The following is a 23,186-nucleotide window of genomic DNA, read 5'->3' as shown; positions in this document are numbered from 1 at the left end:
TGGCCTCCTGTTCAGAACTGTGGGAATACAAGCTCCCAACCACCTGAACCAGTGCCCAGATCTAGCCGGAGTAAGCCCTTGACCCACAAGCGGTGCCCCTCAAGTCCTAGACCCTTGTTGTGGCCTCAGTGGAGCTAAATGTAAGTTTTTGGACTCTTAACAACAACAAACATGCCAGCTGGTGCCTAAATATTGTAGCTCGCACAGCCCGCTAATGCAAAGTTCTGTCAACCCAACCCTTTGTACTTCAGCATGAAGAGCTCGTGGGGAGTACCACCTCAAAGTTCTGGCCAGACCGTCTGTGATTAAAACAGGATCTTTACTCTACACCCGTGCTCCATCGTGGTGGTTCTGAACTTGTGACTTTCTCCTGGTCTTCTGCACATGACCAGATAGCCACCAGTGGTGCTTAGGCTTTCTAGTGCTACTTTTACTTAAATCTTTAACATGGTGCATCTCTGGTTCTAAAGATTGTATTGCCATTTTGGTCTTGACTTATTTAGTGAATGTTGCTCTATTTTTCTACATTGGTGTGGGATTTTTCTTGTGTTGTGTTTTCACTTTATTTCTGTTTGAAATGATGCATAAATACTTTACACATTGCCTCAAAGTTAAGCCTGACAGCCCTGTGCTAAGCTACCTGGGGGTTGAGCGCAGGTTAATGTCGGGTTTGCAAGGGCCTCACCCTGACAAGGATTGTGGTTGCTGCTTGAGTAGGGTTTATCCCTCCACCAGCCAGTGGCCCAGTTTCATACAGGGGTTCTGTGGGCACGCTCAGCTGTGTAAGGCCTACGTCTAAATATATTCTCCATGTTTTCATCTACAGACTGCAGCATGTACCTTGCCTCCTTCCACCTGCCTGAGGAAATCTTCCTTTCAGAGGCTATACTGTGGTGAAGTCTAGACCCACTAGGGATGCCTGAAATAAATCTTCCTTTGCTTTTCTTCATTCGGCCCATTTTCTCTTCTTCTGCTCTCTCTTTCAGCCCTTTAGGGCCAGATGTACAAAGCCAGTTTGCATATCTTAATGGTCCAAAATTCTATTATGGACCGTTAAGAAATGCAAAATGGGCTTTTCTTATGTGCAAAGCCTTTTAACGAAACACAAATTTTGATTTCTACTCTGTAGAAATTGCATTATCTGATTCCCCGAATAGGAAATAGCAAATAGGGACTTCCTATTTGTGATTCCTATTCTGATGTACCACACATTTCCTAAAGCAACTTGAGAGATGCAATTACCATCGACTTGAAGTCGATGGTAACCAGGTGCAACTTTAAAAACACACCCCAAAGTGCTTGCTCTACAGGTGCACCCCTATTTTTGGGGAGGACCAAGGGGGACCTTTTGCCCATTGCCATCCTTGGTTATGAATTTCCTAAATACTGACTTTGTAATAAGAAATCGCAATTTGGGAAATGCAAAACCGGCCCCTGGACTCAAATGCTCTGGGATTTCTTGATAGCGATTTCCTAATAGCGATTCCTACTTTGAAAGAATTGCTATTAGAAAATCGGTATCTTTGTACATTGCATTTTGCATTTCTTAAATAGTGATTTCTATGAAGTCGTTATTTAAGGAATGTGAAATTGCATTTTCGTACATCTGACCCCCCCCAGTGTTTTATTTTTCTCAATGGCTTTCTCAGTTTGCTTTTTTTATTGGTCTTCTCTCCTTCCCTTCGATTGACACTGCCAGCTCCCCTCTAACCTATTTATTTTCTGTCTTCCTGATTTCTGGTATCCCATTCATTTGTCTCAGAGTATTAAACAGTGCCCATTGCATTGATGAATGGAAAGTGCCAAAGGCAATGAAGTCATGAAGTATTTTTTCAGCTTGTCAAAATCAAAATAGATGTCTTCGGAATGTCAGAGAATTTGATTCTCTACGGATTGGAGATGGCTGTCGGACAAGCAAACACGATTGTAAAGCCCAAAGAGATTGGTTTAATGACACCTAATCGAGACCTTAATATGGTTAATGTAGTTGTAAATTGGCTGAAATAGGTATATATGTATGTATGTATATATATATATATATATACATATATATATATATATATATATACATATATATATATTTATCACTGAAAAAAATCAAAGGTTACATGGAAGTTATAGTTAGGTGTTGATGACCCGACTGCCAAACCCGCAGGAAAGAGGCTGCCGTCAACCCGGCTGCCTCATCCCCCATGGTATTACAATGTTCCCACCGGGCTGACCAGCAGGAACATCATATTACGAGCTTCCCGCCAGTAGCCCGGCAGGAACAGTGCTACGGTATTGGTCATGGCTCCCAGCACTGTGTTTCCACCAGCCTTCACAAGGCGGGGTTCCTCCCATGAAAAGGCTGGTAGAAACAGGACTCATGATCAGTGCGGTGTTGCTGAAATCAGTGATGCCGTAGCTGACCTCAACTCAGACCGCTGTCAGCCCACCAGAAACTATGTTCCTGGCAGGGATGGCGGTTCCCTGGTGGTCCGACTGCCAGGCTCATAATGTGGTGGTTGGACCGCCAGGAGTGCAGCTGGTTAGCTACGGTAGGCACCTCAGCCAGGCAGAACCCACCAATCTAGTCAGGGCGAGTAAGGTACACACTGAAGATAACCCCTGATCACCCACTTGGTATCTTGGCATGAGCAGTCAGGCATATCCTAGAGGCAATGTGTAAAGCGTTTGCATGACACACTTACACACTAGTGACACAATAAATAAACCAGAACAGGAATTCCACAACAAGCTATATATAAAAATACAACTGCATTGTATAACAAGTAGACCAAGAAGGACATAAATCAGCAATACTCTGCTCAGTAAGCAGTTGTCAGATCATCTTCACCATGAGTGCAAATACCATGAAACATCCTCAACTTTTTGCACATCATAAACCCATCAAAGCGGAAACATTATTGCGAATCCCTTACAGCCCCTGCAGAATAAATACGTTATGAAATATACGTCAGGTCATGACAATGCTGTGGAAACACTAAAGGTGACAGAACATAATAGTGAACTGCAAATAATACACCAACAACACCTTCTATAAAAAGGCCATGGCAGAGCTGCACTTCTTTTACAAAATATTCACTGGGTGCACAACCGACCATGTTTTGTATAGGAGTTCTGGTGCCCCTACCACCGTAATTACCGTAATTTCTCTACACGTCGGGCACAGCAATTCCTGTGTTTCTACTCCCATAATTATGGTACAGCTTGGCAGGAACAGGACCTACGTTGAGGATTCCCTTCCAGTCCTGCCAGCCGAATGTTGAATGCTCCAGATAAAGGTACGGGGCGGGGATGGGAGAGGGAGAAGCCACACACATGCTGACGGCCTGTGGCGGAACCTCGTGGGATTTCTCCTTTGGCCGAATTTGAAAGGTGCAGTTGCCCACAAGGGCACCAGGTACCTGCTATTATAGTCATCCTGCGGGCAGGGAAGACATCCCTTGGTCTCTCTGGGCCACTCGCATCACACAAGGCCGACGTAGTGTCTTCCCTCTTGCTGGGACCATGTTGCTCTGTGGGGCCAGGTAGCAGGGTAGGGACATTTGCCTGTGTCCCAGGCTGTGCATGGTGCTGCATCCTAGGGGGAATGTGACAAGGCAGCTGGGTGTGCTGGTCAGGTCTGGGCAGTGCCAGAGGTGGGGCGACCTTCCACCTCTCGGGCTTGGGGTCTCCTTGGGATGTAGCACGCTGCAATGCAATTGGGGATTCCTGGCAGAGGCACATGTGCTGGGTATAATCTAAGTGTGGGATCACAGAATCCTGTAGTGCTCACTCTGCACTAGTAACAAGAAAGAAATGGGAAGACTCCATGCAGCAGTCTCCCTGCACTGAATACCAACACAGTGGAAACAGAAGCGCTCCCCAGGCGCTGCATTTTCAGGCACAAGTACAAAATATAGCATTCCCCAAGTGCTATAGTGGCAGGGGCAGTACTTGAACAGAAGGAATCTTATGCTGGCCCCTGGGAGAACACCCTGTGGGCACTGTGTTAGGCAGGCCAGCACACCAGGGCAAATAGTGGTGGTTCCTCCCTGCAGTCCAGCAGTGTCAGGAAGTCCAAGCCAGTGCCAGGGAAGTACTGGCAGCAGGGCAAGAAGCAGAAAAGCAATCCTGATGAGTCCTTTGTGCCACCCAGCAGACACAAGACAGCAGGGCAACAAACAGAAGAGCAGTCCAGATGAGTCCTTTGTGTAATACAGCAGTCCCTCTGGCAGAAGTTCAGTCCCTGTTACAAAAGTGTTCTCTCTCTGTCAGGGGCAAGAGCCCTCTAATTATACTTAAAAATGCCTTTGTTCAGGAGGTAACTTCAAAGGAGTCCTTTCAAGTCAGGCACAACACCCTTTGAACCCAGCCCTGTCTCAAGACGTCAGTAGGGGGTAATCAGTCCATTGTGTGAGGGCAGGACACAGCCTATTCACATGTAAGGTGTGAACAACCCTCCCTGTCCCCAGCCCAGGAAGACTATCAATATGCAGGTGCCTCTTCTGTCATACCCAGCACTACCTGTGTTATGGCTGTCTTGAAAGTATGCACCAAGGGGGCAGTCACTCTGCCCCAGACGTGGATTGGAGTAAGGCCGCAAAAGCACTAGAGTTATAAGTACAGAGAAATGCCCACTTTCTAAAAACGGCATTTCTACAATGGTAATAAAAAACCCACCTATACCAACAAGTAGGAATTCTCACTACCATTCTACACATACAAAACATGCCCATGCTATTCCTCATAGATCAGAAGATACAACTTAGACCTATATCAGGGCATTTCCAATGCAATCCTATGAGAATAGCAGCACTTACAGTAGTGAGAAACTAAATAGGCTGTTTGTCACCACTAGTACATGTAGTACATAAAGACATATTTCCTACCTTTTACATACAGCACCCTACCCATGGGGTTATCTAGGGCCTACCTTAGTGGTGACTTAGGTGTAGTACAAAAGGGAATTTAGGCTTTCCAAGTCAGTGTGGCAGTAAACTGCACATGCAGGCCCTTCAGTGGCAGGCCTGAGACGTGTTTGAAAGGCTACTTCTGTAGGTGGCGCATTCTGCATTGCAGTACTACAAGTTGCTTTTAATTTATAGACCCTGGGTTTATGTTACACTACTTTACAAGGAACTTACTTGTAAATTAAATAAGCCAAACAGGTGTAAGCCAAAAATACCAAGTTGTAAGGGAGAGACAACATGCACTTCACCACTGATTAGCAGTGGTAAAGTGCCCAGAGTCCTAAAGCCAACAAAAAAGGGTCAGAAAAATAGGAGGAGAAAGGCAAAAAGTGTGGGGATAACCCTGCAGAAAGGTCTATTTCCATCAAGCTCCCTGAGGGGTGGTGTGTTCCTGGTGGAAGGTTGAAGATGAGTCTCGTCTGAGTTACTAAATGATTCTAGTATAGAGGGTGTTCCCGTAATTCAGCCTGCTGGCAACTAGTGTGCAGATGATGTTTTTTCTGCTATTGCTTGATAGCCATTTAAAGATATTCCTCAGAATCCTCAATGTGTGAAAGCAAGAAAGTGTGATAGTTTTGCCTTGTGCAGACTTGTCCAGCTTGTTGTCAATAATGATCCCTAGGTTCCTGGTGCAGGACGTGGGGTAGGTTTGAGTGTGAGGTCAGTTGCTTACCAGGTAGAGACCCAGGATGAGGTGTTCTTTTCTGAAGATCACTCCTTCTGTCTTGACGTTGTTGAGCTTCAGACATTTGAACTTCATCAAGGTGGCAACCTCAATCATGCAGGTGATGAACGTGTTCCTTGTTGAGATTTTGTCTAGAGGGTGCAGATGACATTGGCTAGTGGAGTCATAAATGTGTTGAAGAGGGAAGGGCTGAGCGATGAATCTTGAGGTACTCCAGAGATGAATTTACAGGCTTCTGAGTTGTTCTGTGTTAAGCTGACCTTTTGAATTATTTCCATCAGAAAGGTGCAGATCTAGGAGAGCAGGTCCTTGAATGCCAATCTTGTGTAGGCATCTGAGGATAGTGGGGCACGATACTATTTGAAGACTACTAGGAGGTCCAGAAGGATGAGTTTGCAATAAATCTGTACCCCAGCACCCTTACCAATCCTGATCTATGTCTTTTGCTGTCACTGTGGCTTCGCCTCTGGCTTTGTCTCCTTAGCCCCTTTGTAGAAAAGTACCATCTTGCCTGGCATGTTACCCCCATATTTCACTGTATATATGTTGTTTTAGTCTATGTGTCACTGGGACCCTGCCAGGCAGGACCCCAGTGCTCATAAGTATGTGCCCTGTATGTGTTCCCTGTGTGATTCCTAACTGTCTCACTTAGGCTCTGCTAACCAGAACCTCAGTTCTTATGCTCTTTCTGCTTTCCAAATTTGTCACTAACAGGCAAGTGACTAAATTTACCAATTCACATTGGCATACTGGTACACCCATATAATTCCCTAGTATATGGTACTGAGGTACCCAGGGTATTGGGGTTCCAGGAGATCCCTATGGGCTGCAGCATTTCTTTTGCCACCCATAGGGCGCTCTGACAATTCTTACACAGGCCTGCCAGTGCAGCCTGAGTGAAATAACGTCCACGTTATTTCACAGCCATTTACCACTGCACTTAAGTAACTTATAAGTCACCTATATGTCTAACCTTCACCTGGTGAAGGTTGGGTGCAAAGTTACTTGGTGTGGGGGCACCCTGGCACTAGCCAAGGTGCCCCCACATCGTTCAGGGCAAATTCCCCGGACTTTGTGAGTGCGGGGACACCACTACACGCGTTCACTGTACTTAGGTCACTACCTATGTACAGCGTCACAATGGTAACTCCGAACATGGCCATGTAGCAGGTCTAAGATCATGGAATTGTCACCCCAATGCAATTCTCGCATTGGGGGACAATTCCATGATCCCCCGGGTCTCTAGCACAGAACCTGGGTACTGCCAAACTGTCTTTCCAGGGTCTCCACTGCAGCTGCTGCTGCTGCCGACCCCTCAGACAGGTTTCTGCCATCCTGGGGTCCAGGCAGCCCTGGCCCAGGAAGGCAGAACAAAGGACTTCCTCTGAGAGAGGGTGTAACACCCTCTCCCTTTGGAAATAGGTGTGAGGGCTGGGGAGGAGTAGCCTCCCCCAGCCTCTGGAAATGCTTTGATGGGCACAGATGGTGCCCATCTCTGCATAAGCCAGTCTACACCGGCTCAGGGATCCCCCAGCCTTGCTCTGGCGCAAAACTGGACAAAGGAAAGGGGAGTGACCACTCCCCTGACCTGCACCTCCCAGGGGAGGTGCCCAGAGCTCCTCCAGTGTGTCCCAGACCTCTGCCATCTTGGAAACAGAGGTATCTGTGGCACACTGGACTGCTCTGAGTGGCCAGTGCCAGCAGGTGACGTCAGAGGCTCCTTCTGATAGGCTCTTACCTCCCTTGGTAGCCAATCCTCCTTCCTAGGTAGCCAAACCTCCTTTTCTGGCTATTTGGGGTCTCTGCTTTGGGGATCTCACCAGATAACAAATGCAAGAGCTTATCAGAGTTCCTCTGCATCTCGCTCTTCACCTTCTACCAAAGGATCGACAGCTGACTGCTCAGGACACCTGCAAAACCGCAACAAAGTAGCAAGATGACTACTAGCAACCTTGTATCGCTTCATCCTGCCGGCTTTCTTGACTGTTTCCAGGTGGTGCATGCTCTGGGGGTAGCCTGCCTCCTCTCTGCATCAGTAGCTCTGAAGAAATCTCCCGTGGGTTGACGGAATCTTCCCCCCCTGCAACCGCAGGCGACAAAACACTGCATCACTGGTCTTCTGGGTCCCCTCTCAGCACGACGAGCGTGGTCCCTGGAACTCAGCAACTCTGTCCAAGTGACTCCCACAGTCCAGTGACTCTTCAGTCCAAGTTTGGTGGAGGTAAGTCCTTGCCTCCCCACGCTAGACTGCATTGCTGGGTACCGCGTGATTTGCAGCTGCTCTGGCTCCTGTGCACTCTTTCAGGATCTCCTTCGTGCACAGCCAAGCCTGGGTCCCCGACACTCTAACCTGCAGTGCACAACCTTCTGATTTGTCCTCCGATGTCGTGGGACTCCCTTTTGTGACTTCGCGTGGATTCCGGTTTACTCTCCTCGTCCAAGTGGCGACATCCTGGTCCCTCCTGGGCCACAGCGGCACCCAAAAACCTCTACCGCGACCCTTGCAGCTAGCAAGGCTTGTTTGCGGTCTTTCTGCCTGGGATCACCTCTGCAAGCTTCATTGCGACGTGGGACATCCATCCTCCAAAGGGGAAGTTCCTAGTCCTCTTCTTTCTTGCAGAACTCCAAGCTTCTTCCAACAGGTGGCAGCTTCCTTGCACCCTCAGCTGGCCTTTCCTCGGCTCCTGCCCACTCTCGACACTGTTGCGACTATTGGACTTGGTCCCCTTGTCTTACAGGTACTCAGGTCCAGAAATCCACTGTTGTTGCATTGCTGGTGTTTGTTCTTCCTGCAGAATCCCCCTATCACGACTTCTGTGCTCTCTGGGGGTAGTAGGTGCACTTTACACCTAACTTTCAGGGTCTTGGGGTGGGCTATTTTTCTAACCCTCACTGTTTTCTTACAGTCTCAGCGACCCTCTACAAGCTCACATAGGTTTGGGGTCCATTCGTGGTTCACATTACACTTTTGGAGTATATGGTTTGTGTTGCCCCTATACCTCTGTGCTCCCATTGCAATCTATTGTAACTTCACACTGCTTGCATTACTTTTCTTGCTATTACCAGTGTACTTATATCTTGTGTATATATCTTATCCTCATACCGAGGGTACTCACTGAGATACTTTTGGCATATTGTCATAAAAATAAAGTACCTTTATTTTTAGTACTTCTATGTATTGTGTTTTCTTATGATATTGTGCATATGACACCAGTGGTATAGTAGGAGCTTTACATGTCTCCTAGTTCAGACTAAGCTGCTTTGCCATAGCTACCTTCTATCAGCCTAAGCTGCTAGAAACACCTCTTCTACACTAATAAGGGATAACTGGACCTGGCACAAGGTGTAAGTACCTCTGGTACCCACTACAAGCCAGGCCACCCTCCTACACCCTTACATTGTGATGGTACTGCATGCCAACAAAGGGTAATTTGAAACACCTATGGGATATATACAAAATATACAAGGACATGAGAAATCTGTGTTTTTCACAATAGTAAATATGGCTTCACACTGTTGGATTGTCATTAGTGATGAGGCAATTAGCAAATGTCTGCTTGAGGAAGAAATATGTTAACACTTCCTTAGACGGTATGGATGCTCGAAGTCGTGTATTGAAACAGTTTTTCATGCTCTCCTTTCTCTCCTTTATTTAGTTGGTATGACAAGATGACCTCCCAGGAAAAAGACTTCTCTGAGCAGGAGGCAGACTTTCTGTCTTTTCCATGCACATCCTTACCTTACATGCAAGTCCGTCTGGAGGAGCATGAGCAATGCAAGCCCAACACCAAGGAGTTGATCCTCAAGAAGGCCAAGGAGATCTGTACGTGCACCCCGAAAATTATCACAAAATCTCTCTTTCAGCTCTTTCCTGTGCTAGAGTGGGTCCCTCGTTATAAAATCAAACAGCAGCTCTTGAGTGACATTGTGTCTGGGATCATTGTTGGGGTAGTCACCATTCCGCAGTCTATTGCATATTCTCTCTTGGCCAACCAGGATCCTATTTATGGACTATACACAAACTTCTTTTGCTGCCTTGTTTACATTGCCTTTGCCACATCACGCCATAACTGTGTTGGGACCTACGGAGTGCTGTGCCTGATGATTGGCCAGTCAGTTAGCAAGCAATTAAAAGCTGCTGGCTATGCGGCAGATGGAGGAACTGTTGCTGGGTCATTAATAAACTCATCCTTACCTTTCAATGCCACAGACTTCTGTGGGAAAAGCTGTTTTGCCATCAAGATTGCCACATCATTGACGTTCCTTGTTGGGGTTTACCAGGTAATTTGAAACAATTAATTCTGTTTGCAAAGTGTAGTCACCAGAGGTGAATCAAAGCTGCTATGGTCCATAAAGCAATCAAAGAAATTGCTCCCTTTCCTCTGGTTGAGTAGTGAAATTTATCATTAATTGGGTTTCTGTGAGCTTGTCATACCCATAGTACCTTTCACTTGTGGCAATTATGACGGATACACTCCTGAAAGTCACTGGTCGTTCATCTGCTCTTAACAATATCATCATTCGAGTATTACCCTGCATCAGAATAGGCTAGAACTGTCAGGCCAGGAAATTTAGCAGTTCCCACCCAAAGGGTAATGTCTGCGAACTCTTCTGAACTCCTCTAATGTATTTCTGTTATCCCTTCTAATCCTTCCCAACTAGTAGCAAAGCACCTCCTTTGAGCAGCATTGATTTCACTTAGCATATCATTTCTTCTTTCCAATGCAGCGTGTCCCTCTTTTAGTGTAGGCCTCTGTACTTTTGAGTTTATCCTTGCTCAAGGACTCTGACCTCTAACTGATGGGTGATCCAGACTTGATATAGTGGTTATCCACTGTATTGAAAGATCGGACCCAGTAGTCGGTGAAGAACTGAGGGTAAGTAAGCTTGGCTTAGACTATTTGAAATTAGGTTTGGGTGAGTGCCCTGACACCTATATAGAAGAACGGCAAATACCTTGACTTATACTAGACCATGATAAGAAGAGTGTCCTGACACTAAATGGGGAGCAGTTGGTTATCAAGTGTTGTGCCCTGCTGACTGTCTGATTAATAATTTACATGTCCTGTGGGTGCTAACGAAAGCTGCTCAAGACCTTGTTGGATGAAATACCTAATTAGAAAGGTGTCCAGTATTTACCTCAATGTATAGGACTACTTTGAGATTTACTTGCTTAATCAGAGGAAGTCAAGCTGGTGAGAAATGTCTTTCGTATATGCTCTGTCAGGCTTTCTCAAAGAACTTGAAGTTGTAAGTACCAACCAAGCAGCACAAAGGTGAGGCTTCTTGCACTCCTTTTTTAGGGGACTACTATGGGCCTCATTTCAACCCTGACTGTGTGACGGTAGTACCACCAACAGGCTGGCGGTACTACACAGCGTATTTTAACCGTGGCGAAAGCGCCACGGTCGTACAGCCGGGACCGGAAGAATGCAGCCATGGTGGTTCCGGCGGTCGTAATCCACCAGGGCAGCGCTGCCAGCAGCGCTGCCCTGGGGATTTCGTTTCCCCTTATCCCCAGCCTTTCCATGACGGTGAACACTGCCTTGGAAAGGCTGGCGGTAAGGGGACTCGGGGTGCCCCTGTGGGCCCCTGCACTGCCCATGCACTTAGCATGGGCAGTGCAGGGGTCCCTAGGCACAGCCACATCACGCAATCCACTGCCCGAATTACGGCCAGTGGATTGCACAACGGGTGCTGCTGCACCCGCCGCACGGCCACATTGCCGCCAGCTCCATTAGGAGCAGGCTGCAGTGTTACGGCCCTGCTCCCCGCCGGCCCAGCAGGGATGTCCAAATGCAGCCTGCGGGTTCCTGGTCACATGGGCGGCCGACTGGCGTTCCAATATTGGCAGTCGGCCTGAAATGAGGGCCTAAATTCTTGAACGGTGATTAAAACTCCATCACCTTCATAGCCTTCCTGGTTACCTTGGTGTTCAAGGCCACTGACGGGAGGTGTTATGAATGTTAAGCTAGACACAGTATAGTACAATGAATCCTTTAAGTGATGTGCATTGCTCCACCATCTTTACTTGTTCAAAGACCTTTATGACATTTGGGAAACTTCACTCTAATAAACTTATCTTTATATCTTTTGTTTCACAAATGATAGGCAAACCAAAGATTCAGCGTTTTTCCACACGTTGGAAATTATATAAAGATACCCAGGGATCGTGTTTTACTTTGGCGCAGTATAAGAGAGTTAGTTTTTTTTCAAAAATGGAAAACAAATGATGTGCATGATACTGCCAGACCAGGTCCCCTCGAGATAGGATTAGAATCACCCCAGCTCGATTTCAGCCAACTTAGGCCTTATCACTAAGGTATAGCTGAAGACCAATGTTAAATTGTGCATGGGATCCATGTCTGGGCATATCCATCACACGTAGGGTATCTACCAATACCCTGCAGCTTGTTATGCAGCACAACCTTGACCTCAGGGAAATGTGTTTTCTTTTAGTGATTTAAGGCTGCCCTGGTGGGGATACACAACAACTGCTGGTCCAGCCCTAGGAATACTGAAAGCAGGTAATGGGATCTATTTAACACTTCAGAAGTAGGCAGAAGATGTGTGCTGCTAAGTCGCATGCTCATGGACCTGTGAGGCAGTGAGATTAGTCACACTATTAAGGAGGGTACTTTTTTTGCCTGTCCCACAATTTGTTTGAAGTTTGCCAGCTTGTTGCTTCCACAGCTAGCAAGGTTTGAAAAAATGTTTGTGAAGAATCACTCTTTACAACTCAATACACCGCTCCCTAAAGAAGTACTGTTTCTAACTCATCAGAACAGGTTGAGTAGAACAAACGTTTTCATTCCTATTTTCGAATTCTAGTGGTATAAGATCAGTGGTACTCAATATTTCCCATTTTTATGGATTTTGCATACTTACAATTTGTAAAAACCCCTAATGTTAACCCAGAGAGCTATACAGATCTGAAATCTTGACAAAAGTTAAGACAAACATGTTTCTTATTGAAAACGCAAAACAGTGAATGTCAATTTTATGTATTTTTTAAACTTAGACGCCCAGCGGAAAATCAGGATAGATGACGCAAATGGATTATGGGGGTCATTCCGACCCTGGGGATGCACCGCCAACAGGCTGGCGGTGCATCCAGGCCAATTCTGACCGCAGCGGTAAAGCCGCGGTCAGAAAAGGGAAACCAGCGGTTTCCCAGCGGTTTTCCCCTGGCCTGAGGAATCCTCCATGGCGGCGCTGCAGGAAGCGCCGCCATGGGGATTCCAACCCCCTTCCCGCCAGCCTGGTTCTGGTGGTTTTGACCGCCAGAACCTTGCTGGTGGGAACGGGTGTTGTGGGGCCCCTGGGGGCCCCTGCAGTGCCCATGCCAATGGCATGGGCACTGCAGGGGCCCCCTAACAGGGCCCCACAAAGATTTTCAGTGTCTGCATAGCAGACACTGAAAATCACGACGGGTGCAATTTCCACTCCGCCAGCTCCATTCGGAGCCGACATCCTCGTGGAAGGGGGTTTCCCGCTGGGCGGGCGGGCGGCCTTCTGGCGGTCGCCCGCCGGCCCTGCGGGAAACTCAGAATTACTGCGGCGGTCTTTTGACCGCGCTGCGGTATTCTGTCGGGGGAACTTTGGCGGGCGGCCTCCGCCGCCCGCCGAACTCAGAATGACCCCCTATGTCTTTTGTTTACGCAGAAGAACAAAAACAATGTCTTCAGAATAACTGTTAGGAAATACAGGAAATGAAAGATTAATTCAAATGAATTACCTTCCCACATTTCTACCAATAAACTACAATTGTGCTAATTGGCATATTTTACAGGAATAGAATGGGAAACAATCGCGACCATGGCAAGTCCGTGTCTTTAGAAAATGGACTCTGCATATCCCCCATGTGATATGTCCATCCGCATGCCTGGGACAATGAATTTATAGGAAGATGCGGGGAAATGCAAAGTGGTAGTCCTTTTGCAAATGACAGCAAATATTGTTCTTTTACAGCACATTGTACCAGAAAATAGTGTTTCCCTGTCATAGTTTGACACTTCCAGGGCAGAATAAGTAAGAGAAGCGTGTGCTTTCCAGACAAGGAAAATTTCTTAGTTTTTACTTGTTCCTAATTTTGTTGATTGTGTGCGGTTGGTAAGCTTCCCTGTTTGCCAGAGAAACCCAACTGGTAGGGTAGCCAGTTTGTCCTGGGCCTAGTGCAAAGCAAAGAAATGTTCCCCCCGGGTGCTGTTTGAATTAGAAAAAACCCAAGTCTTCAGGCCAGCTAAACTTCCATGAGGTGCGTTTATTCACTCATGTGCGGTTCCATTTTTAATATTCACAAAGGCGAGCTTGTGCAATCCAAGCAAATCAAATCTCTTTAGGATGTGGTAGTTTTATAGTCCATACAAATGTCTGGGATTTTCGGGATTTCCAGGATGCCATACTCCAGAAACTGCAAACATACCACTTCTCAAAACATATACTGTATACAAAAATGGTCTACATGCGGATGCAGTTGTGAACTTCCCAATAAAAATGGTTGCATTAGTCAAGGCTTTACAGAATGAAGAAAGAGGCTATTGCTGCATGACTATGATTGGGAAGTAACGTCAAGATTTTTGTGGTATAGCTGTAACATAACATATAAAGATATAAACGTATATGTATATATCTTTTTTGACAGGACATTATAGTTAGGGTCATGTTATACACACACACAAAACCATAGTAATTCAGCAGTTACAGGTACACATATCGTTATATTTATCTTAAGTAACTATAACTCATGTCCTGAATTTACTTTACGGCACGAGCAGGGGCGGCTGCTCCTCAATTGTAATTGTAATAGTATTTATATAGCGCTTACTACCCCTGACGAGATGGCAGAGAAGCGTCGCCCCCTGGCTAAGAGCCAGCAGATGAAAAATAACTCTTGCCCTAAAGTAACTATAACTAAAACCTTTGAAAAAAAAGCTATGCATGGCGGGGACGCAAGTTATAGTTACCTTAGGACGTGAGTTATAGTTACTTGAAAGAACTCTAACTGCTAAATTTCTATGGTTTTGTACAAGTAAATTCAGAGCTGAACTATAATGTTCTTCTAACATACGTTTTTTTCAGTGAATAAATATATATATATATATATATATATATATATATATATATATATACATATATATATATGCATATATTGCAGAGTAGCGCTAGCCACTCTGTAGTTATAGTTAGTATTCCCACCAGAGATAGAAATTCCTCTGATTTTGATCACTAATAACTTTGACACCTTATCTGTTGTAGCTTTAAAATGGCTGAAATTATTTTAATTAAATCTTGCAGGGATATAGATTATGCTATGTAAAGGATACTTTCTGATATTTGAAGTGAATTGGTTCTGCGGATTTTAAGTAATAAATCACAAAAATGTGGGCCTCAAAACAAGAACAGCGGTCAGAAGACCGCCACACTCGCAGTGATGGTCAGATTGCCGCAATCCAACTGCCACATTACAACCCTGGTGGGCAAATCCTCCAGGGGACCGCCGTCCCCTCCAGGAACATGTTTCCTGATGGGCTGATGGCGGTCTGAGTTGTACTCAGCCAAGGCGGCGCTGAAATCAGTGCCGCCTGGCTGATTACAAATCAGCTTTCGGCCAACTTTTCCATGATGGGGACCCCACCGTGAAAAAACTGGTGGAAAGCCAGTGCCGGGGGTCATGGGAGCCCTTTGTACAGCTCATGTCCATGGAATGGGCAGTGCAGGGGCCCCCCGCCCAGCAGCATCGGAATGCACACTGTCTGCTTTGCAGTGCACATTCGGATTGTGCTGGTGTGCTATATCAGCCTCGGCTTCCTTAAAGGAGCCAAGACCAGCAGGCGGGGATCGTAATACAATATTTCCGTCAGTCAGCCGGTGGGAACATTGTAATATGCTCGGAGGGGTGGAACACCATTAGTATGACGGTGGTGTCCTCCCCACGAATTTGGTGGTCGGCTCATCGGACTGCCAAACTCATAATCAGGTTCTTTTTGGACCAAGTATACCCTTGTAATTTTGCAGTATATGACTGAGTAATCAAAGCCATTAAAAAATGTAATGCAAAATGAAAGGGGCAGCCCTATAACCCTGGGAACATCAGTAATAACACACTGGTCCCCTTGGAGGAAGTGTAGGCCGAAACTGCCTCAGCAAAGTCTAAAAAGCTACCAATTGTTTGTTTTTACAGGGAGTGCAGAATTATTAGGCAAATGAGTATTTTGACCACATCATCCTCTTTATGCATGTTGTCTTACTCCAAGCTGTATAGGCTCGAAAGCCTACTACCAATTAAGCATATTAGGTGATGTGCATCTCTGTAATGAGAAGGGGTGTGGTCTAATGACATCAACACCCTATATCAGGTGTGCATAATTATTAGGCAACTTCCTTTCCTTTGGCAAAATGGGTCAAAAGAAGGACTTGACAGGCTCCGAAAAGTCAAAAATAGTGAGATATCTTGCAGAGGGATGCAGCACTCTTAAAATTGCAAAGCTTCTGAAGCGTGATCATCGAACAATCAAGCGTTTCATTCAAAATAGTCAACAGGGTCGCAAGAAGCGTGTGGAAAAACCAAGGCGCAAAATAACTGCCCATGAACTGAGAAAAGTCAAGCGTGCAGCTGCCACGATGCCATTTGCCACCAGTTTGGCCATATTTCAGAGCTGCAACATCACTGGAGTGCCCAAAAGCACAAGGTGTGCAATACTCAGAGACATGGCCAAGGTAAGAAAGGCTGAAAGACGACCACCACTGAACAAGACACACAAGCTGAAACGTCAAGACTGGGCCAATAAATATCTCAAGACTGATTTTTCTAAGGTTTTATGGACTGATGAAATGAGAGTGAGTCTTGATGGGCCAGATGGATGGGCCCGTGGCTGGATTGGTAAAGGGCAGAGAGCTCCAGTCCGACTCAGACGCCAGCAAGGTGGAGGTGGAGTACTGGTTTGGGCTGGTATCATCAAAGATGAGCTTGTGGGGCCTTTTCGGGTTGAGGATGGAGTCAAGCTCAACTCCCAGTCCTACTGCCAGTTCCTGGAAGACACCTTCTTCAAGCAGTGGTACAGGAAGAAGTCTGCATCCTTCAAGAAAAACATGATTTTCATGCAGGACAATGCTCCATCACACGCGTCCAAGTACTCCACAGCGTGGCTGGCAAGAAAGGGTATAAAAGAAGGAAATCTAATGACATGGCCTCCTTGTTCACCTGATCTGAACCCCATTGAGAACCTGTGGTCCATCATCAAATGTGAGATTTACAAGGAGGGAAAACAGTACACCTCTCTGAACAGTGTCTGGGAGGCTGTGGTTGCTGCTGCACGCAATGTTGATGGTGAACAGATCAAAACACTGACAGAATCCATGGATGGCAGGCTTTTGAGTGTCCTTGCAAAGAAAGGTGGCTATATTGGTCACTGATTTGTTTTTGTTTTGTTTTTGAATGTCAGAAATGTATATTTGTGAATGTTGAGATGTTATATTGGTTTCACTGGTAATAATAAATAATTGAAATGGGTATATATTTTTTTTTTGTTAAGTTGCCTAATAATTATGCACAGTAATAGTCACCTGCACACACAGATATCCCCCTAACATAGCTAAAACTAAAAACAAACTAAAAACTACTTCCAAAAATATTCAGCTTTGATATTAATGAGTTTTTTGGGTTCATTGAGAACATGGTTGTTGTTCAATAATAAAATTAATCCTCAAAAATACAACTTGCCTAATAATTCTGCACTCCCTGTATAAGTGTAGGAGGCTGGCCTGGCTTGTAGTGGGTACCAAGGGGTACTTACACCTTGCACCAGGTCCAGGTATCCCTTATTAGTGTAGAGGGGTGTCTAGCAGCTTAGGCTGATAGAAAAGGTAGCTTAGCAGAGCAGCTTAGGCTGAACTAGGAGATGAGTGAAGCTCCTACAGTACCACTAGTGTCATATGCACAATATCATAAGAAAACACAATACACAGATATACTAAAAATAAAGGTACTTTATTTTTATGACAATATGCCAAAGTATCTCAGTAAGTACCCTCAGTATGAGGATAGCAAATATACACAAGATATATGTACACAATACCAAAATATGCAGTAATAGCAATAGAAAACAGTGCAAACAATGTATAGTCACAATAGAATGCAATGGGGGCACATAGGGATAGGGGCAACACAAACCATATACTCTAGAAGTGGAATGCGAACCACGAATGGACCCCAAACCTATGTGACCTTGTAGAGGGTCGCTGGGACTGTAAGAAAACAGTGAGGGTTAGAAAAATAGCCCACCCCAAGACCCTGAAAAGTGGGTGCAAAGTGCACCTAAGTTCCCCAGAGAGCACAGAAGTCGTGATAGGGGAATTCTGCAAGGAAGACCAACACCAGCAATGCAACAATGATGGATTTCCTGACGAGAGTACCTGTGGAACAAGGGGACCAAGTCCAAGAGTCACGATCAAGTCGGGAGTGGGCAGATGCCCAGGAAATGCCAGCTGTGGGTGCAAAGAAGCTGCCACCGGATGGTAGAAGCTGTGGATTCTGCAAGAACAACAAGGGCTAGAAACTTCCCCTTTGGAGGATGGATGTCCCACGTCGTGAAGAGTCGTGCAGAGGTGTTTCCGTGCAGAAAGACCGCAAACAAGCCTTGCTAGCTGCAAGGGTCGCGGTTGGGGTTTTTGGTTGGGGCTGCTGTGGCTCAGGAGGGACCAGGATGTCGGCAATTGCGTGAGGGGACAGAGGGGGCGTCCAGCAAGACAAAGAGCCCACTCAGAAGCAAGCAGCACCCGCAGAAGTGCCAGAACAGGCACTACAAAGTGGAGTGAACCGGAGCTCACCCGAAGTCACAAAAGAGGGTCCCACGACGCCGGAGGACAACTCAGGAGGTCGTGCACTGCAGGTTAGAGTGCAGGGGACCCAGGCTTGGCTGTGCACAAAGGAAATCCTGGAAGAGTGCACAGGAGTCGGAGTAGCTGCAAATCACGTGGTTCCCAGCAATGCAGTCTAGCATGGGGAGACAAGGACTCACCTCCACCAAACGTGGACTGAAGAGTCACTGGACTGTGGGAGTCACTTGGACAGAGTTGCTGAGTTCAAGGGACCTCGCTCGTCGTGCTGAGAGGAGACCCAGAGGACCGGTGATCTAGTTCTTTGGTGGCTGCGGTTGCAGGGGGAAGATTCTGTCAACCCACGGGAGATTTCTTCGGAGCTTCTAGTGCAGAGAGGAGGCAGACTACCCCCACAGCATGCACCACCAGGAAAACAGTCGAGAAGGCGGCAGGATCAGCGTTACAAGGTCGCAGTAGTCGTCTTTGCTACTTTGTTGCAGTTTTGCAGGCTTCCAGCGCGGTCAGCAGTCGATTCCTTGGCAGAAGGTGAAGAGAGAGATGCAGAGGAACTCTGATGAGCTCTTGCATTCGTTATCTAAAGAATTCCCCAAAGCAGAGACCCTAAATAGCCAGAAAAGGAGGTTTGGCTACTTAGGAGAGAGGATAGGCTAGCAAAACCTGAAGGAGCCTATCAGAAAGAGTCTCTGACGTCACCTGCTGGCACTGGCCACTCAGAGCAGTCCAGTGTGCCAGCAGCACCTCTGTTTCCAAGATGGCAGAGGTCTGGAGCACACTGGAGGAGCTCTGGGCACCTCCCAGGGGAGGTGCAGGTCAGGGGAGTGGTCACTCCCCTTTCCTTTGTCCAGTTTCGCGCCAGAGCAGGGCTGGGGGATCCCTGAACCAGTGTAGACTGGCTTATGCAGAGATGGGCACCATCTGTGCCCATCACAGCATTTCCAGAGGCTGGGGAGGCTACTCCTCCCCAGCCCTGACACCTTTTTTCCAAAGGGAGAGGGTGTAACACCCTCTCTCTGAGGAAGTCCTTTGTTCTGCCTTCCTGGGCCAAGCCTGGCTGTACCCCAGGAGGGCAGAAACCTGTCTGAGGGGTTGGCAGCAGCAGCAGCTGCAGTGAAACCCCGGGAAAGGTAGTTTGGCAGTACCCGGGTCTGAGCTAGAGACTCGGGGATCATGGAATTGTCTCCCCAATGCCATGGCATTGGGGTGACAATTCCATGATGTTAGACATGTCACATGGCCATGTTCGGAGTTACCATTGTGACGCTATACATATGTTGTGACATATGTATAGTGCACGCGTGTAATGGTGTCCCCGCACTCACAAAGTCCGGAGACTTTGCCCTGAACAATGCGGGAGCACCTTGGCTAGTGCCAGGGTGCCCACACACTAAGTAACTTAGCACCCAACCTTTACCAGGTAAAGGTTAGACATATAGGTGACTTATAAGTTACTTAAGTGCAGTGGTAAATGGCTGTGAAATAACGTGGACGTTATTTCACTCAGGCTGCACTGGCAGGCCTGTGTAAGAATTGTCAGATCTCCCTATGGGTGGCACAAGAAATGCTGCAGCCCATAGGGATCTCCTGGAACCCCAATACCCTGGGTACCTCAGTACCATATACTAGGGAATTATAAGGGTGTTCCAGTATGCCAACATAAATTGGTGAAATTGGTCACTAGCCTGTTAGTGACAATTTGGAAAGAAATGAGAGAGCATAACCACTGAGGTTCTGGATAGCAGAGCCTCAGTGAGACAGTTAGTCATAACACAGGTAACACATACAGGGCACACTTATGAGCACTGGGGCCCTGGGTGGCGGGGTCCCAGTGACACATACACTAAAACAACATATATACAGTGAAGTATGGGGGTAACATGCCAGGCAAGATGGTACTTTCCTACAATAAGGCATCAAAACCAGATTATTAGTAATAGACTCATCTCAGAAAAAATATTTGAATATATATGATCAAATTGCATGATAAGGACATTGCACCATACAACAGTGCTGCAACAAAAGTTGGTGCACTGAAAGTGAGTGAGTGAACTAAAATACGGAGGTGCAATATTAAAGAATTAAGTACAAAACTGGGGGCTGATATGCATACAGATTTTACCCCAATTCTAAATCAAAGCATGATGTACTACATCATAATTAAAATGAGTCCTCTAGTATATTTTGTTAATGTTTCGAACCTAATAAACTCAACATCTAGACCAAGAATCAAGTTTGTGCAATATGAAGCGATAAATTTTGTGATATGGGTTTCTCAAACTCTAACACTTTGAAGCTGATTCACCCAGAGGCAAACCAAAGTGTTAGTGAAAATGTTCACAAACACCATCATAAGATCAGTAGTGGGTGGCCTGCAAGAATCAGCCAGGAACAAAAAATGTACTGTTGTGTGTGCGTGTGTCAGTGTGTGGTGTCTGCGTGTGTGCATTAATGTGTGAATCATGCATGGTTTTGTGTGCGTCTGAATGTTGCAGTGAGTGCGTGTCTGCATGTAAGTGTGTATGCGTGTAAGTATGCATGTGTCGATGGGTGTATGAATGTTGTTTTGATGTGTGTATGCGGGGAGGGGGTGCTATGGCTGAAAGGGGGTTGGGAGCTGCTGTGGCTGAAGGGGGTCGGGGGCCTAGTGCCTGCTTGGTGGGGGGGAGCCATCTACTAGTGACAGTGAAGAAATTCTCTGTTACTGGTAGCCTTTCTGCCATGGTTTTCATGGCGGTGCTACCGCCGCAGGAACAATGGTGGAAGGCCAGTTCCTGATACCGCTGGTGGTCTTCTGTGGACTGCCAGGTCGGAGATTATCATCGCCGGCCCAGCGGTTCTGACCGCCATGGCGGAATGAGTTGAGATGTAGTGGGTTGGCAGAGACCACCCCACCACACTCATAATGTGGCGGTCTGCACCGCCAGCCTGTTGGTGGTGGGACCGCCACACTTACCCTGGCAGTCAAAATGACCCCCTAAGTGTGGTCTTAAAAATAGTTTTTTACTTACAAAATTAAAAGGCAGCCATATTGTTTAGTCCACACTTATCAGTGTTCTGGGTTTTAATGGGGAAATATAGGGACCCTCATTATGACATTGGCGTAAATCCCACTTACTGCTGCAGTGACAGTCGCCAACATAACATCACGGAGGCGAACATCCATCCGCCATATTATGACACACACACACACACACACCAAACTGACAGAAAACTGCCACAAACACAAATACTCCAGACCAATGGTCAGTGTTAAACTGTCAGTACTAACACCCATACCATTACGCCAACAAAACAACGCCCTCCACTTTATGACCCGCAAATCACCACAGCAGACATTCAACGGTGGTAAACCATTGGTGGTACACACCGGTGCGGTCATAATGGTAATCCAAATACAAAACAACACAACATTGGCCAATACCAAAAACACACACCTGACACTAATACAAATACCACACCCACCCACCAACAGCACTATAAAACACACACCCACATTACTCACAACTCTGTGCCAACACGAAAAGACTGCAATAACTAGCCACGCAAATCACAGAGACAACTACACACACACCACAACCACCCATTCATCTGTCAACACCCCACATCCCACCTCCCACCACATTACTCAACAGCCTCTGCACAACACACACCACACAACACCCATGTCCCCACAAAGGTACCCCAGTTTCACTGATGAGGAGTTGTGGGTCATGGCTGAGGAAATAGTCAGGGCCACAGCTGTTTGGAGCACAGATCTAGCAGATCTCCATTGCCAAGAAGATGGAGCTATGGCGGAGAATAGCGGACCGGGTGAATATTGTGGGACAGCATCCACGAACAAGGAACGACATCAGGAAGAGGTGGAATGACCTACAGGGGAAGGTACGTTGCATAACAGCAAGGCACCAGCTCGCCATCCAGAGGACTGGCGGTGGACCACCATCTCCTTCCCCACAGCTGACAGCATGGGAGGAGCAAGTCTTGGCAATCCTGCATCCGGAGGGACTCACTGGGGTTGACGGAGGACTGGACACTCGTGAGTCAATATTTACTACCTACCCCGCCCATACTTGCATGCCACCACCACCCCTCACCCTGACACCCATCACTCCACTCCCTCCCACACAGTGCACCACCACAATTAACTAACCTAAATGCCAAGCCCTGCATGCCATACCCAATGCATGCACATCCCTCCCAGCTCTGCATGTACACCCACCACCAATGCATGCACAGCATGGAAAACAAACAATCCCACAGTACATCACCATACACAAACAAAGGTGGCAGGGCAACAGCAATAGTATAGGGGAAGCTAGGGATGCTGAATATGTCACAGACATGTAGCATAATACACCACTTACATTCCCACAGGTGCCCCAGCCAATTTCAGTGGTGAGGAGGTGCCACGGCTACCCAGTCCCCTACCAGAAGATGCCCCCAGTGATGACAGCAAATCTGGACTTCTGGATCTGGATGAACTCCCTGGCCCATCAGGGACCACTGGTCAGTCAGATACCCCAGCCCACACCCAGTCCACCACAGAGCCTCCCCCCTCAGTATCCAAAACTGCAGCAGCCACCCAATGTCCCCAGACCTCTGTCCCCAGGACACAGCAGTCAGCAGTGTGCCCACCTGTACAGGGACCCCAGTCCACACCTCACAGGCAAGACAATCAGGGTCCTGGGGCCAGTGGCAGTTGGCAC

General features: G+C 46.9%; 1 protein-coding gene across 1 annotated transcript in view; it reads left to right on the top strand.

Moving 5' to 3' along the window:
- Positions 1-23,186, top strand: part of LOC138304489 (sulfate transporter-like) — a 93,732-nt gene that overhangs the window by 4,817 nt on the left and 65,729 nt on the right. Inside the window, exon 2 of the mRNA XM_069244602.1 lies at positions 9,300-9,924. Coding sequence (XP_069100703.1) covers positions 9,313-9,924 — 612 coding nt within the window. The 5' untranslated portion in view covers positions 9,300-9,312. The remainder of the gene's footprint in view (positions 1-9,299; positions 9,925-23,186) is intronic.

This window comes from Pleurodeles waltl, chromosome 7 (assembly GCF_031143425.1).
Source record: "Pleurodeles waltl isolate 20211129_DDA chromosome 7, aPleWal1.hap1.20221129, whole genome shotgun sequence".
NCBI classification, from domain to species: domain Eukaryota; kingdom Metazoa; phylum Chordata; class Amphibia; order Caudata; family Salamandridae; genus Pleurodeles; species Pleurodeles waltl.
The sequence above is the reverse complement of the archived record's forward strand: the minus strand, read 5'-3'. Positions and strand labels throughout refer to the sequence as shown.